Raw genomic sequence first — 15,066 nt, 5'->3', positions numbered from 1 at the left:
AAATCAAGGCCACTGCTGTGTGTGTCACTTCTTGTTGCTAATAAATCTTGGTGATGATTTTATTGAGGGCAGGGATATAATCTTGTTTCTAACATCTATGTTCTAGAGTATATATTGATATCCTGAACTTGAGAGTACATTTTTTTTTAATCTGTTCTAGCAGAAGGCATATCTTAAATTAGAGGCAGTTTTTTCAAAGGCATATGCATAACAAAATACAAAATGCTGCCACTATATATTTGCCTTTAAAAGTTTTATCTCCCCGTTTTCTCTCGCCTTCCTATATATTCCTGAGTGTACATAGTCTTGTATGTAAATCATTCTGAAGGGCAAAAGACAGTATAGCAAATGTGGTAGTCGTGTGTTTTAGCATTTTTTCCTGTAAAACATACTTAATGCTTTCCTTTTTTTGGTTGTTTTTTTGTTTTGTTTTTTTTTTTTTTTTGTTTGGTTTTTTCTTTCATCCTGAATTGGATTTGGAGGAGCTGAAGGTTTACTCTCATTTAAATCACTGGGAAAAATGTTTACAGGTGTTTCGTAATCCAAGAGAGAATAATAGGAATTTTCATGAACATTCTTCCAGAAACTAATTGTATTGTTTTATTCCTCCTATGTCGTTTATACTTTTTCAGTATGGGGTTTTTTCTCTGTTAAAGCCTGTGGTGTGACAACATAGTTAAGCTCATTTGCTTTCCAAGTAATTGTTGAGGCTTTTGACCAGAAGTTCCAAGATAGGAAATGTCTGTGTTTGCCACAGTGAATAAATTAGCATGTTTATAGTTCACAGGAAAACTTGGTGTTACTTAAAATTTTACTCTGGAGTTTGAAGGATTAAAAACTATGCAGGAAAGAGGTAGGAAAAGGAAAAGACTCTGGTGTTTCCACATTTTTATAAATAAAATCTCTCTGTTTGCAGCAAATACAGGAAGACTTGAATAAGCAGTTACTTGATAATCTAGTAAGTTTTTTGAGACGGTCTCATTCTGAGTTCCAAGAGAAGACAACAGAATGGAGTTGTCAGATGAAGTTCAGAGAAATCCCTACCGCAGCTCTTGTCTTAGGTAACTTTTTAAAGATATATTTTGTTACTTACATCTGCTTAAAACTGACACAGAGATCAAAGAAAAATACATTGCTGACTTCCAGCCATTACTGCGATCAGTATCAGTTTCAGAAATGTTAACAAGAGGGATTGGGCTGGGAGAAGGAAGCAGGGCAAGACCTTCTCTCCCTTGGTATGCATAATAGTCCAGTGAGTTAACGCCTTCCTTAAAGGTCTGTCTTAAGCAGCCAGTAGGGATATTTTATTTTTATTTATTTTTTTGGCCCCTTAGGCACTGGAGATGCTTTGATTGTCCCTGCTTCTGCCACCAACGTGCTTGGTGGTTTCTATGACTAACTGTGGACATAATTACACGGTTACACAGCTTCTGTATTTCTGATACGTGTTCTTGCAGTGCATCTTTACATGTAGGAAAGCAGTGTCTTTGTCTTGGAAAAGAAGTAGAGTGAAGAAGATAGTTGAAGATCATATTACTGAAGTTAGTGAAGTTCTGAAGTCTCTTTTTTTTGGTTGGTTTGTGGGGGGGTTTTCCCCCCCCTCCTTTCTTTCAAAGGGTTGTAACTGTAATCCTAAACCTGCTTCAAGGCAACCTGATTGCATTTTCATTGGATCATTTTGGGGAACTTAAAATCAGGCCTGCATTCACATTTACCATGTGAGCACTAACGAAGCCTGGAAGGTGGTCTGTTTTGTAGGTAGTAGGAAATGAGAAGTTCCTACTCTGAATATTTCTGTGGAAGAAGCTGTGAACTGCCTTCTGGAGGGCCTGGTTCTTTTTGGTTTTTGATTAAGGATGTTATCAAAGGCAGCAAATAGTGAGCAGTTCATGGTAAATTCAGACTATAGTTCATACTAACTCATAGTAATTTTCCTCCTTACATAAGCTATGTGAGGATCCAGGTCTCAGGTGTATGCACTGCTCCTCTTGTAGAGGAGTTGAATTTCATAATCTTGTCTGCAGGCCTTAGATGACTGTGGATGACTTCTGAGGGTATGAATAGCAGGGAGGTTAGAAAACCAATGCTATTCCTTGCAGGTTTGCACCCTTGAGAAATCTTTGTTTTTTAAAAAAAAAACAAACTATATGAAGGGTCTTTGCAATGATTCCCTCCTCCTTTTAATCAGCTAGTATTAACATGTATGTCTAATCTTGATGCTAGTTTTTCATCTTTCCTCATAGGTGGTGTGATGCTTTTCATTCCTTCCTAGACTATTTGAGAGATCTTCTGGTCTTCTGGCTTTTGTCTGCTGTTCAGTTTATTATTCAATCATTGTGGTTACGAATCACGGGAAAAATGCCCTTGAAATGTTTGGGTTTTTTCTAGGTGTAAATGTTACAGATCATGACATGACTTTTAAAAGTCTTTCGGAAGTCCTTCAGGATGACATTACTCCTTATGTAGCCTTGCTGGAAGCCAAAGATTGCCCAGGTGAGTACTGCAATAGCTTTGCTACTGCTTCTGAATAAGCTATCAATTAACTAGAAGTTTTAGCTTTTGCCCCCAAATGTAAGAATAATGGGATGGAGGGATCTTGAAGACTCTCTAAAGATTTGCTCAATTCCATGTTAACATAGCAATCATGCCTACTGTATTTTAAGAGGTATTCAGTTCTCTTGAAAACAATGAAGATTGAAATACTACTTAGTTGTAGCTTAAATGTCAAGAGCATGCTGCTTCGTGTATTGCATGTTGATACTGTAGGTTGGCTTTCCTTTTGTTTGATTTGGTATGTATGTATGCTTACAGTCACATTATTACAGTGTGGGAATGGGTCAAATAAAATTTTGTCCCACTCTCCTTGCTCCTTTGTATTTTTTAAGTAAAATAGGGCAGCATCCCCAGATCTATGGATTGGGTGCCTTACTTATTTTTAGGTTGCTCTAAGTGCATGTGGCAGAATTCAGGAAAGGCACAGGGCCAATTCCTTAACCTGAATGGTTGCTATCTAGGCAAAATGATAGGATAATTTTTAATGCATTAACAACATGCATATCATGAATACTTTAAAGCTTTCTGGAGCATGAGGTGTGCATTCTGGAGAGAGGAGGATAGTTAGAAAAGTGACAAATAATAAGAGGTAATTTGGGGTAATTTTTTAGAGTGTGAGTTGGAGAAAGTGTAACCAAATAACCAAATGTCTTTCCTGTGTGTCTACAAATGTTTTGTGAAGGTATAAAAAATCTGATGCAGAAGCTGATGGGGCAGCTTATGAACTGCTGTATAGATATAGATGAGGACTCATTCGAAGATGACAGCCATGTGCAGGTTCCCCAGAATAAAATACGTTGTTCAATGACTTCTCTTATCAACTGGTATAAGAGTGTAACGAAGGTATGATTTTTTTAATATTTTGTTTTTATCACCAGTTTATAGAAATGCCTGGTGTTTAGATGCTTTTTTAAAAAGAATTAAATACATTTCTGTGCCATAGTGAAAAAGTGCCAAAGGTTAGCTTTTAGTTTAACACTAAGAAATAACTGAGATTGAGGTGATTTGAATATAAATCTCGAACATAGATAAAAGTGGAGTTAGTTTCTGATGCGGTATGAATATTGGAATTCTGAAAAACAAGCAAAAAGTACTATTTTATCCTATATTTTATTTGGAACTAGAAGCTTAAAATGCAGCATCAACTCTGTGCCAGAAGCTTTCCTCCCAGGAGTACTGAGTAAGACAGAACAGTGATCCAGGGGAAAGGCACTGTATTAGTGCTAATGCATCATTATGTCATCTGCAGCCCACACTAAATGGACAAGCAGTGAGAAAATAACTTTCAAAATGTTTTTGTATCTTTTGTATTTACTAAAGCTAATGAAACTTTAAGTTTTATCTCATGAAGAACTCATTTTCTGATTACTTTGTCAGAGCAGTGTGTTAAACCAAAGTTAAATGAGTGCATGCTCTTTTTATTACTGAGTAAAAATACAAGAAATGGGCAATTTCCATGTACACAACTCCAGTCTTCTCCCTCAATCCCAACGATTTCACTAGTTCTGTCCCACAGAGCTATTCATGTCTTTCTTGGAATGTGGGTTTTTTAAATGTGTTTATTCTTTATACTTCATGCTATGCCAAACAGAAGGAAAAGAAATTGGAATTATAGGTGTTAATAATAAATACAACTGTAGCAAAAAGTCAGTCATGTAGCTTTAGAGCATTATAATATCATAGATGTGATTCAGTCTTTTTGTTTTACTGTCTTCTGTTTGTTAATGAATGGCTTTAAAGAAAACAGATTCTGAAACTACGAGAAAAAAAAGAAATTCCTCTTCTAGACACTGGCAATCTCCTCCAGTTGTAGTTATATTCAAAGACATGGAAAGTTTCACCACAAAAGTACTTCAAGACTTCATAGTCATCAGCAGGTAATGTGACCTGAAGTTTAAGTCTTCCACTCCTTTACCCGTTTTCTGTTTGCCACTGTTTTGAAGTGTAACAATGAGACCAGCGGAGAGTTGGAATGAAATCCTGATGCTGCTTCTTTGCAGCAGTGATTGAACAAAAAACTATTTGCTAGGTTTTGGGGATAAATTATCCTAAAGCTAGCTTGGGACTCTGAATCAGAGTGCCTAAGGGCTGGGTTGAGCTGCTGGGTGACTGATTTAATTCTTTACATAAGAGGATTTACTGGTGACTAGTTGTTAGAGAATTCGTGATTGTGAAACTGATTTTTTAAGATGCCTAGATTTCTTCTGTAGACTCTTAAAATTGTTTTCAGAGTATATTTTTTGTGTGATTACTGATGTAATGCTGCTTAAAGGTCATTAGCTTGCTAGTAGGAGTATATAAAACTTAGCCAGAAAATTTCTCAGTCTTGGCCGGATCTGTAATTAGCAGCTGACTACTTCAGGTTCTCCTGTGCTTCTGTCCTTCCTTAACCTGTCTTCCTTGATATCATCTCATGCATTCTAATCAAAACCACATGCTGTTCTCCAAAAAAGAGCATCTCACACTTAGCCCCCAGGTTGAAACTACAGTAGCAGCAAAATTGGGGCCCCAGTTGTACAATTAATTTAGTTGCAGCGTGTGCACCTGATGTTCCCTCTAAACAATGCTAAGCAATTTCACTTGCTGAGACACCCACAAATATTTTTCTGCTTCAGATCTGGCACATGGGTTCTCTAGGAAACATTTCAAGAAGTAAAATCAGAAATGTTATCTGGAAATAATTAGGATGTAAGGCAGGGGAGTATGAGGTTTTGGTTAAGTGTTGTGGTTTATTTTGCTTTTTTTAGGAAGCATAAGTACCTATTTATGATTATATGGAATGTAGGTGAAGTGCAGTTCAAGTCTGTCAGTCTGCTATTTGCAAATACGCTTTTTTAATATGCTTCAGAAAAAAGGTTTAGAGGATTCAAATGACCTTATAACTAAAGATTGTCTTGATTAATGTCAAGTAGAAGATGGGTGAAATGGAAGCTCGACAGAGTTGCATAATACTTTGTAAAATATCTTTGTGATTATTATAGAGATGGGGTTTATTCTCTCCGTTTTATTCTTAAACATGTTTAGTAATAGTGTTGAAGTAGGTATATGTGAGAGATTCTTCTGATTTTGTTAATCACAAGTTTCAATTTCTCTTTGATACTCTTTTAGGTTATGAACAGTTGACAATAATATATGAAGTTTGTAGGCTTTATGTTTAAGTCTCTAGCAAAGGACTTGAGGAATTAGAGAAATTAAATCATTGCGGATTAACACCTAAAACACCAAGGTCAAAAAGTTGCTGTGGTGAAAACAAGAGGAGAGGAATAAATTGTCAATTTTAACCTAGAAGATATTTAATATAGAAGAATTTGTATCTCCTTGAAATTAATAAAAACTGGAAAATAATGATGAAAAAATATTGAAAGCACTGTATTTTGGGTAACTTGTAGGCTGTTCACAAGGAATACAGCATTCTGTCCTCGTTATGAGTTCTCAAAGCATAAACTAAAAAATTATCTGAAAAGAAAGATTGACCCTGGAGAAGTTCTGTGTTTCCATTATACTTAAAAAAAAATAAATTCCAACATTAGAGGGTTTTCATATTTATTTTAGTTTTATTAAATGGTGTAAGATTTGTAAATTTTCTTGAGACTGTTAGCTGTTTAATGTCCCTTCTTATTTTTTCTGTATTTCATTGAAAAAAATAATTCCTATTACAAGATTCAGTTCTCTGAATTCAACATTTTTGGGAAGATAGAACCAGTATAATACTGTAACTGAAAAGGTGCTTTTGGTGCCACTTCCTGCAAATTGAATCCTAAAATAAACTTTAATTTGCTTTTCTACTTCATAGCTTTAAGTAGCTTCCTTTCTTTTTCTTTTTACTCCACATCAAAACTCTTCTGGTTTACTGGCAACAAATCTTTTAATTTACCCCTTTCTGCTTCTGAGCTCAGTACTGTAGTAGGAACATAATGCATTTGTTTCATGATTTTCTATAAGTAACTATCATGTTTTTTTCTCCCTTCCCCCATGATCTAGTCATCATATCCGTGAATTACCTCTAGCGCTGATTTTTGGAATTGCTACATCTCCAATGATTATCCACAGCTTACTTCCTCACTCTGTTTCCTCTCTGCTGTGCATAGAGCTTTTCCAGTCCCTTTCCTGTAAGGAGCACCTGTCTACTATAATTGACAAGGTAATTCCCTTTCTGTATAGGAGTGTGTGTGTATTCAAGCACAGTGTACATGTAGGGACTTAAAAGTAGGTTTGTCTGAAACTTTTGAAATGGAATCTGTTCCTGAGAGCTGTGGAGTTTGGATATTGCTACTCACAGCTACAGAGTAGCTTAATACTAGGAGCTTCCTTCTCACACTGAGACACGCTCACATACCTGCTTTCATCTTTCGTTTACATTGGCATCTGTGCAAACATCCTTGGGCACTTGCACTTTGACATTCCTACCTCTTCATTAAGGTAGTACTTTAATTTGAGTTTTACTTTGTTCCAGAAAAGATAGCTTTAAACATAGAAAAATACAGTTCAGCCTGAATTTTGCCACCTGTCAAAAATTAGTAGTTATCCAAATGTTCAGGCCATATAGACGCTGTGCCTGTGCAATTCTTGGTACACCACTTCGTGCAGGATTTCCAAAATCAGTTACACATGCTGGAAGTAGTGGTATCCCTGGCTGTTACATCAGTCTCTGTTCTGTTTGTAACTTTAAGAATAAACACAAAAATCATGTTCAGCAAAGCTAACCTCAAATGTTCCATATAAGTAAAAGGTACTTAAAAAAATGTAGTGAAATATTAAACTGAAAATCAATTCAATCTTTGCATGTATATTTTAGTAGAAATACTGGTTTTAGAAGTTGGCAGGTATTTAGTATCTCAGTTGAATGCTAACGCATGCTGAGAGTTGTATCAAATTGTATATAGAAATTTTGCTGAGATGAATTTAGGAAAAAATTTCTGCTATGGGTACTTTTCCTTTTTGTCTCCTTTAGCTGCTTCTGACAGCCCGGTGTCCATTTAAACTGGGTGAGAAAGTTCTGAAGGTTCTCATCAACATATTCTTGTACCATGATTTTTCTGTCCAGAATTTTATCAAAGGATTTCAGGTAGGCAATGGTAACAAATTATGGTTGTGAAAAAGAAGGGTAGTTACTGGGCACTGAAAGATTTCTTAGGTCCTAATGTTGTCACTGAATTGGATGGAAAAATGTCCTTTGGGAATAGTTTGGATCTTGAACAGGTGGGTGTTTTAAAACCTGAACTGCTAAGGTTTTAAGGGGAAAACTTGTGGGACAGATATGAAGAAGCATGTAAAAGCTTACTCTGCCATAAAAAACTATATTTAAAGGTTACATTTAAAAGGGTGACCTGCCTTAGTGGGTTGGAAGACCTCTGTTTTGTTATAGATTAATATGTAGCTTCTAACACCCCTGGCAGAACTCTCCAGCTCTGACCTGCTGTACCAGGTCCTTGTATTCTGATTTGTCATGCTGTGAGTAGGCTGCAGCAGTGTCTCTTCCCTAGAGAAGAGGGAAGTGCTTGTTCCAAGCAAGCTTGTGTGGCAATGCAGGAGACAAAGTGGAAGACTTCAGGATTTCCAAAAATATTCTATATGGAGCATGCTAATTATATTTTTGTTGGCTTATATAGATCTTCATATCTAGATGTATTTCTGTGTCTGAGTCTCCTTGTAGCTTTTGTGGATTGTGGACAAGAGTTGTCCAAAGAATTTGTAGTCCCTGAAATCTGGTTTAATGCAGGATTGTGAAGTTATTTCTTGCCTGGTTCCGTGCTTGAACCTGTTAGTAAAATATGCCCTTTTAGTCTCATATACATTTAGAGCATCTCAGATTCTTTGATATCTAAGACTCATGATTACATGCGTCCAGGAGAAATGTCCTGGCAGTAGTACCTCTGCCTGCAGATGGACCTACATAGACTTACACATGAAAGTTTCAGCTCCTTATTTGAAAGAGTCATCAGGATTTAATGATTCCCCATTAGCCTGATAAAGAGATACAAGTCCTGTCCCTGAGAGCATATATGGCTGTGTCCTTGTGCATTAAAAGTATTCAAGGATAAAGCAATTTCAGATCAGCTTTCCTAAGTGATAGATACAAGGGAACACCATCATCTCATTATGCCTAGGAGTGATATTAACTCTTCTGACACGGAGTGTCTTTCCTCTTTGACAGTTTTTATGTTTTAAAAGTTTTTAGTGAGGTAGTTTGATCAGGTTTTTGTTTTGTTTTTAAGAATAGACATAAGTATATGATGCTATTCTGCAAGGCTCTGATGCTACAAACATTTAGTGCAGCTGAAATCAGTGATAAAGCTTGTTTGCACATCTATATGGTAAAAACTTAGCAGTGTATTTTTGTGTGCATGAAACAGAAATTGAAATTAGGACTAAGCGTGCTTGTGTACAGTAGTTGTTTTTCATATCTTTAAACACATTCTTTGTTATTTGTGAGCATTGGAGCTGAATATGTAATCTAAAGAATCTGGTAATCAATGTAAGTGAATAAAAAATATTTGACAAGCTGTAGTTATCCTTATGTAAAAGGTGGGAAAGAGGAAGTACTGAAGATGAATAGCGCATACAGAAAAAAAGGTAATTATGTGACTGTGTTTCAAACTGAATACTCAGTGTCCTGTAGAGACTTATGGAATATTTATGAGCTGTAATGATATTTTTTTAAAGGAATACCATTATTGCCATTGTGGTACTTGCACTGTAGTAATAAGAAAGCATTAAAAGGCAGATAGAGCAGAGAGGATGGATTTTATTAACATCACTGGTTCTTGCTTTGTTTTTCAGCTCTGTGTTGTGGAGCACTTCTATTCCCAGCCTCTTAGTATACTGTGTTGCCAGCTGGTAGATGCTAAGAAGAGAGTAAATACTTTATCGCATGACCAGTGTGAAAACATTCGAAGACTGCCCTCTTTTAGAAGGTAAAAGGGGAAATAAATTTTTGGACAGTCTTGTATTTAGTCAGCTTTAAAAAAGATAAAAGGAATCTGTATATGTAGCTCTGTGAAAACTATAGATCACTGCTGTGTACTTCAAATCAATCAAAAGGAGAGAGAGTACAGCTTCCATGGTGTGTAATGACTTGTACTTTTTTCTCTTGTTCTTAATACAGAAAGAAACAATTATGAAAGATAACCATAAAGCACTTTGAAACTTGTTAAGCTGACTTGGAGCACAATCTCTGGGGTTTTGGAGTGGCTTTTCAACTTGCTGAATTTGGCTGTCTCTGTTCAAATCTTTCCAAAGAAATCCTTATAGTGCTTAAACTTTAGGGTTTTTAACCCTATAATCTTTAATCATACTTTATATTATAAAAGTTTTATGTTCTTTTTTCTTGCCACCAGATACGTGGAAAGTCAAGTTTCAGAGAAACAGATTGCACTGCTAACATCAGACAGCTTCTTAAAGGTAAAATTTTAAAAATGTCTTTGGAAAGCAAAAATAACTTTCCCAATATATTCATTTGTGGAGCATTGCAAAATACAAGACTAAGATGTATTGTTCTGTATAACATCTTTCATGCAGTACATACTGTGCTTCATGTCCAGTAACGGAGAATTAGGATCAGCAGGTCAAAATTCCAAATCTCTAGGGTTGCCTGATACACCTTTATGCAAAGCTGCGCAATTTATCTTGCATCAGCTTTTAGCTATGTCTAGAAATATAACTGCTTAAAAAGAAGGTTGCAAGCTTTATATATGACCTGGTCTTTTAATGCTTACTCAGACTGACTTTCTTGGAAAGTTAGTGAAGTGTTTGAAGAATCTGTAAGTAATCTTGGAAAACCTCCATACCCTCTGTGTAATTTCTGATTGGACTCAGTAGGGCAGTATTTATGTTACATGTTTATCTGAAGGTTTGTCAAGTGATAAAAGTGAGGCTACTACTATTGTGAGCCCTTCAGGAACTGACCAACAAAGATCTGTTGGTTATTTTCACCAGCTGAACCACTCCCAGTAGAAGCCTTGCTCAGGGTAGAGGTTTTCTCCTAACTCATCATCTCAAGTACAGCTAACTTGTCAGACAAAGGGTACTACTACAGATAAAGCAATTAATTTATCCTAGTAGATCTTCCTGGTCTGTAAGAACTTTTCAAGTGTGAAGAACAATGGTAATGGCTGGAAGAGAGGTTGGTAGCAGGCAAGTTTGCAAGTGCAGTGCAGTTACAGTAGTCAAGGTGAGACATGATTTATATGTGATTTTATGATCCATAGTGTTCAGTGGCAAACATAGCTTAAGCTGGTGCTGTTCCCTGGCTGTTTATTCACAGCTCAGCAGATGTGCCAGCACAACTGCTTGTGTGGCTGTACAATGAACGTATCAATCAAATTAAAGTAACCTGGACAAAAAAAGACAAGACATGGGAGGTTTTTTTGCTGGGTTGTTTCTACAGAATGATTTCCCCAATGCACTTCACTCTGGAGGTACATAAATGCTTCTATTGAAACAACAAGAGGAGGGAAGGAGTGGGAATGAGCAGCTGAGACTTTTTTTGTTGTTGTTTTGTTTTGTTTTGTTTTGTTGAAAGACCATGTAATGGGCTGCTGTTTTGAGAGTTGAATACTCATCATCTTAAACTTTATATGTTTAATAGTGTGCCCCTTATTTCACAAGCCTCATCCTGTAACTTTGGGAAAGAAGCTGGAATTCTTGTGCTTAGGTGCATGTGATGCTTCTGACAAATTTTAATTGAAGATGTTTGTTCTCACCTCTGCAGTAGGAGTAGGACTATTATTGCTTTACCAAGCTGGCAGTGTAGCTTACTCAGGGAGAAAAGGACCTACTGCTGCATTAATGAGGTGCTGTTTGTTCCATATGTGGTACTAATCTACAGTATCATTATTAAGTTTGGAAACACTTTCAAAGTCACTATTCATACCAGTTCATATAAATTTACTGTTCATGTTCTGGACCAGGTAAATTCGCTGTTCAAGCTTAGTACGTAAACCTGCGATACCCTTTGTGAGCTGCAATTTATATTCCGTGTTGTTACCATGGGTTTTAATAACCATGGGAAGAGTTCCACCTATTTAGAATAATCAGTTTTAAAACCAATTTTACATCCTAATTACTTACAGCTTTGTCTGAAAGCTTTCATGGCAAATTTGATTTGAAATTATGTAAATGTGGCAATCTATATTTATGGAAATAATGTTGCATAATCTTTCTAATAATGTTTTCAAACTCTTCTAAAACAATATGCCCTTTAACTCTGTTATTTGGTAAAATACATAGTCCTACTGTATTGCTGTTTATGTATATTAACTACATCAGTCTTCAGCTTGGAAATGACATGAGGGAAATAGAGATGATATAATGCTTTGGGTTTAGAGGAACAAGATCGATGTAGTAGCAGCATTAAAGAGATCTTGTTTTCTTCTCTCAGCTTTTTTTGTGGTGGGGACAGTTGGTTTTTTTTAATGATCCTGGTTAGAATTAAGATACAAACTTACGAGTGTCCACCCTAAGGTCTTGGAAGTAATTTAAACAATTGTTACATTAGTGACCCTTCAATTTTAATAGATAAAAAACGCTACAGGGACAAATGTCTTCAATGTTTTTAATTATGTTGAACTTTAACATCAGATAGCTCTCTGCAGCACTAAGTGTCTTTGTTACTTTCAGTCTTTGCATTGTGATACTTAAATTTCCATGTTCAGTACTTCCTTATATTTCCTGCAGTTAAGGTTTTCCTTTTTAAAAAATCTTTGATGTCCTTTGTTTCAGTTTAACTTTAGAGAACTTCAGTGGCTTGTTTTATTTTTCTCTTTCCATTTGGAATAGTTTGCTCAGAGTTGAGCAGAGTGGCAGTAAAATACATAGAAGATCCTGTGGGTTTCTTTCCTCTTTGTCTGACTAAAAACAGTTGAGTGAAAATGTGATTCACAAACTTAAAAGTAGTCAGCCCAAAGTGCTTTAATACAGCTACCAGAAATTTTGAGTGCCATTTTCCAGAATTGTTACATATGCTTCCATGGGAGGCTGGTGATAATGAGATGCCATCCAGTAAATTCAGTAGCAGCAGTTAATTTTTTCCTAATACATAATATTTTTTTTTTCTGCAGCTCTCAATCTATGAATAAACAAGTCAAAGCACATAGGAGCAGTAACTGCGTATTTCTTTTCTGTGAACTAGTCTTTTTATGCGTACCTAAAGAATAGAAACAGTAGCCACCCACAATATAAGAAATAAATTCTTAAATGCATTTGTAAAACAAAAATGCAAATAATGAGGATTTGAGTAAAAGTAGCTATATAATTTCTCATTGCCTATTAAAGGTACAGTGTATAGTCTTGGTTTTGTGAGATGACATGTCAAAGTATAGTTGAAAATGGTAAAATAATAATGTTAATAACAAATCTCCAGTGAGATGAAGTAAGAAAACAGAAGTTAATGATATGCAATGTGATTGCAGTGAACTGTTGAAATAAAGGTTTTTCGCACAGTGGTCTTAATTTTAATTTAATACTGGTGATTTAACATAGCACACAACACAATGTCAAAACTTCAGAGTAATTGTAAGTACTTTATGAGAGCTTTAAATAAATGGAAGTCAGAACGACTTACAAAACAATTATTCTGTCACTGCAGGAAGTAACGCAGAAGTTGCTGGAGGACTTGCAACTTTACCATGAAAATTATGTTTCAGTTCTGAGATGTCTTCATGTTTTCACGTCTTCACTTCCAAAGTATCCTTTGGGCAAGCAGGTGATGTACAGTTATTCCATTTCAGTGAAACATGAGGGGGTTTTGTTTATTATTCTGCTGCTTTGCCCCCTGCTTCTTAAAATGGAAAAAGATGCTTTCTTGCTATGGGCAGAGGGCAACAGTATGTGGTTTCTTTAGTGTCGTGGATGATACTTTGTCAGTCAACAGGAAGGAGTTTCCAGGAAGGGGCAGATGCACAGAATAGCAAAAGAATCCACACGTTGACTTTCCCATGTCTGGGATTATCTATATGTATTGCAGGCAGTGTATACTCTTTTGCCACCTGTTAGCGTGCTAGGCAAATTCAGGTGAAGAGGCTGAGTTTTAACAGCCGTCTGTGCAGAATAAAATGATAGTAAGGGAACAGTGATAGTTGTTTGTAGTAGCCATGTTGCTCTAAAGTCATTAAATCCACTTTCTCATGCTAAGCAATTTCTCCTTTCACTAGAAGAGCAATCTATTCTGTGCATGTCCTCTTGTCTGTCAGTTCTCAATGTATTCCACAATGTTAAATAATTTATCACTAACTACAGAACCAGCATGAACTGCCCCAGTATTTGAGAATGAAAAGATGTTTTAGCTGGGGCATTTGACTGGAGTTACTCTCTGTTCTCTGCAGTTACCTTCATCTGCGTGTTAGTTGTTTGAAAGCGGGTGCAGAGCAACATGCAGACTCCAGCAACACTAGTTTAGTTCTAATGCTGTTTCTTTTGCAATCATTCTGCATCTGTGGAAAACAAGCTCCAAAGGAATTACATGTGATGCCAAAACGGCACAGAGTAACTGCTCAGAGACGAATTTTGTCTTTAAGCAGCAAAGGTATTTATTTCATGCAACGCTGGGGAGCTAGCTGATTCGCACTAGGCAAACTAGCTCCAAAGTTTTCAGTGAAAAGTTGGGTATTTTATACAGTTTTTGTGAGAGGTTACACAACATCTTAACATACATATTCATTTGATTTTGACACCCAATCATTCCATTCACAATAGGTGGGATCTAGGTGGAATAGACCTTTCAATTTTCTTTGTTCAACGATTTCCTGACTTGATGGTCTCCTTATCTCCTTCAGGTGCCCACCTTATCTTTTCTAATTATTCAGAGTTCACAAACAGAGCACCACCGAGAGCATTGTACCAAACTCATACTGACTAATTTTTTATATTTTTTTTAAGACCTTGTTCTGTTTCACATGTAACTTTGAAAAGCTTGTTGTAAGAGTTCTGCATGACTTTGTAAAACACTTTATCCTTTCTTCGCCTTCTGTGTAACAGATCAGGGAGCTGCATTGTGCATGTTTGGAAAACCAAGTGTGGGAGACAGAGGAGTATGAGTCATCTCTTCAGCTAGCAAGGTAACTTTTTTCCATTTTGTTTTAATACCACTGTATACATGGAGAATATCAGTCATCAGTTATTCTGGAACTTAAAGCTGAGGATATTACCTGTTGACAGCTAGTTGTGGGGTTATTTGCAAGTGTAAATGACTGCTCTTTTCATTTTGTCTTTCTTCTGTTTTCCATGAAACTCAACCAGGTTCTAATATCTCTTATGCCCTGAGTAATTGTGCTGAAAGCACTGAGATTACTGTGTGTGAATGAGAACATCAGTTGGATTTTGTCTTTTAAACTATGATTGTGTTAGATATTATCAACCAAATTATTAGTTTTAGTTGGCCTAAATTTTAATCTGTTGTGGAAATTAGAATCTGTTCCAAATGAGTAGCTGAGGCCTTTCTTGGTTTTTTATTTTACCACTTTCCCCCTCTCTCCTTTGTCTTAACAGTTTGTACAGGGACTGAGTTTATTTTTTGTG

At 36.2% G+C, this 15,066-nt stretch overlaps 1 protein-coding gene across 5 annotated transcripts in view; it reads left to right on the top strand.

Moving 5' to 3' along the window:
• The window catches only part of ORC3 (origin recognition complex subunit 3), a 52,280-nt gene that overhangs the window by 8,735 nt on the left and 28,479 nt on the right, over positions 1–15,066 (top strand). For all 5 annotated transcript variants that reach the window (XM_055713777.1, XM_055713776.1, XM_055713775.1 and 2 more), the window contains exons 4-13: positions 917–1,061; positions 2,389–2,493; positions 3,236–3,396; positions 4,294–4,430; positions 6,535–6,694; positions 7,505–7,618; positions 9,334–9,467; positions 9,891–9,954; positions 13,139–13,255; positions 14,527–14,606. In XM_055713777.1, coding sequence (XP_055569752.1) covers positions 917–1,061; positions 2,389–2,493; positions 3,236–3,396; positions 4,294–4,430; positions 6,535–6,694; positions 7,505–7,618; positions 9,334–9,467; positions 9,891–9,954; positions 13,139–13,255; positions 14,527–14,606 — 1,217 coding nt within the window. The remainder of the gene's footprint in view (positions 1–916; positions 1,062–2,388; positions 2,494–3,235; positions 3,397–4,293; positions 4,431–6,534; positions 6,695–7,504; positions 7,619–9,333; positions 9,468–9,890; positions 9,955–13,138; positions 13,256–14,526; positions 14,607–15,066) is intronic.

Source organism: Falco cherrug, chromosome 6, assembly GCF_023634085.1.
Source record: "Falco cherrug isolate bFalChe1 chromosome 6, bFalChe1.pri, whole genome shotgun sequence".
In the NCBI taxonomy this organism is placed as follows: Eukaryota; Metazoa; Chordata; class Aves; order Falconiformes; family Falconidae; genus Falco; species Falco cherrug.
This window is presented reverse-complemented; position numbering and strand designations above follow the sequence as displayed.